The sequence below is a fragment of the Morus notabilis genome, unplaced genomic scaffold (assembly GCF_000414095.1).
Source record: "Morus notabilis unplaced genomic scaffold, ASM41409v2 C11401326, whole genome shotgun sequence".
NCBI classification, from domain to species: Eukaryota; Viridiplantae; Streptophyta; class Magnoliopsida; order Rosales; family Moraceae; genus Morus; species Morus notabilis.
Window position 1 is genome coordinate 1 of NW_010386842.1, and position 1,316 is coordinate 1,316.

Below are 1,316 nucleotides of genomic sequence, written 5' to 3' on the forward strand. Positions count from 1 at the left end.
AAAAAAAAAAAGCTAAGTTATAATTTAAACCCATTCAAATTTGGTATATTAAATTAGGAATCCGCAAGTCGCTTTTACAGTTACCAACCACCATTCTTTCACAGAGTTCCTCCTTTCTTCTGCTTTGCTTTCTCAATAAGGGGCTTCAACTGCTTCTTCTCAGCAAGAATCTTGAGAAAGTTAAACAAAAAGGGAATGTAATTGTGTTTCCGGCGAATGTTTTCGGTTCTCCATTTCTTGAATTTTTCCTCCTCGATCAAAATCTTCTCGGTGGCAGCCTCAATCCCTGAATTCACTTCCGAAAGAGATTTGTTTAGTGCTTCAAATTTGCTAATGTCGACCGGTCTCTCTGACTGTAAGGTGTTTATCTGCTGCAGAATACGCTCCCTCCTCTTTTGGAGCTCCTTGAGCTCAGCTGTGTACATCTCTTTCCTGTTCTTGATGATTGCCATAAGATTGAACCTTATTTCGCTTTTGGCATACCTTTCTATCCGTTCCTGGATTACTGGTTGCACCAACTGCAGCCAATCCATGTCGCCTTGCCCGCCAGTGCACTGTCCGAGGCTAATGGGTCCCTCCTTTAACCCATCAAGCTCATAAAGTACACCGTCAACAGAAATATAGCTTATGAAGTGGTACACGTCGTCGTCTTTGCCAGCAGCCTTCTGCTCCTCAGGAACAAAAGGCTCAGGCCTCGCAAAGCTATTGTGGGCAGTTCGTATTGATTCGCTGTTATTTATTGCTAACCCTTTGAGCTCGGGCGGAAAATTCTTTGAGAACTCTTTCAGTTTCGATAGTTCGGGGCCAATATCAACATCCGGAGAGTTCATAAGGATGGACAAGATCGCTTGAGTGGCACAAGCATTATTGATAACCTAAAAGAGGATAAGACACACATAAGAGAAAATAAAAGCTTATGCACATGGAGTTTCAACACGATAACAACAAACTTTCACAAACTAACCTGACTTGCAAAATACAAGTTAGGATTTGGATCCTTCATCACAAGGCGGTCATCCTTTTCCCCCGGCCGCCATTTGAATAGGAAAATCAAACCATAAACGGGCCTGTAAATGAGAAAGAAGAACTAGTAGTTGTAGTATTAGCTCTATTAGGATAAAACTTTGAACTATTTGTCACCATGGCATAGCTATGTTACTAAAACATATAACTAGCATCAACTCACCTTAGATTATTTAGGGAATCAAGGTCTAGGGAATACAACTCCTCGACCTGATAAAACATATTAAGTCATCATAACGGTATATTCAAAAATGCTAACCCTAACTAAATGAAAGAACCGCTATAAACATATT

General features: G+C 40.5%; 1 protein-coding gene across 1 annotated transcript; it reads right to left on the minus strand.

Annotated features, from left to right (window-relative positions):
- Positions 1-17: 17 nt before the first annotated feature.
- On the minus strand, positions 18-1,245 carry LOC112095111 (ubiquitin carboxyl-terminal hydrolase 2-like). The gene is made up of 3 exons (XM_024176790.1): positions 1,187-1,245; positions 965-1,067; positions 18-875 (listed from the first exon to the last, which is right to left on the minus strand). Exons 1-3 carry the CDS (start codon positions 1,243-1,245, stop codon positions 99-101), a joined length of 939 nt encoding a protein of 312 aa, XP_024032558.1. The 3' UTR covers positions 18-98.
- Between the last annotated feature and the right edge of the window lie 71 nt (positions 1,246-1,316).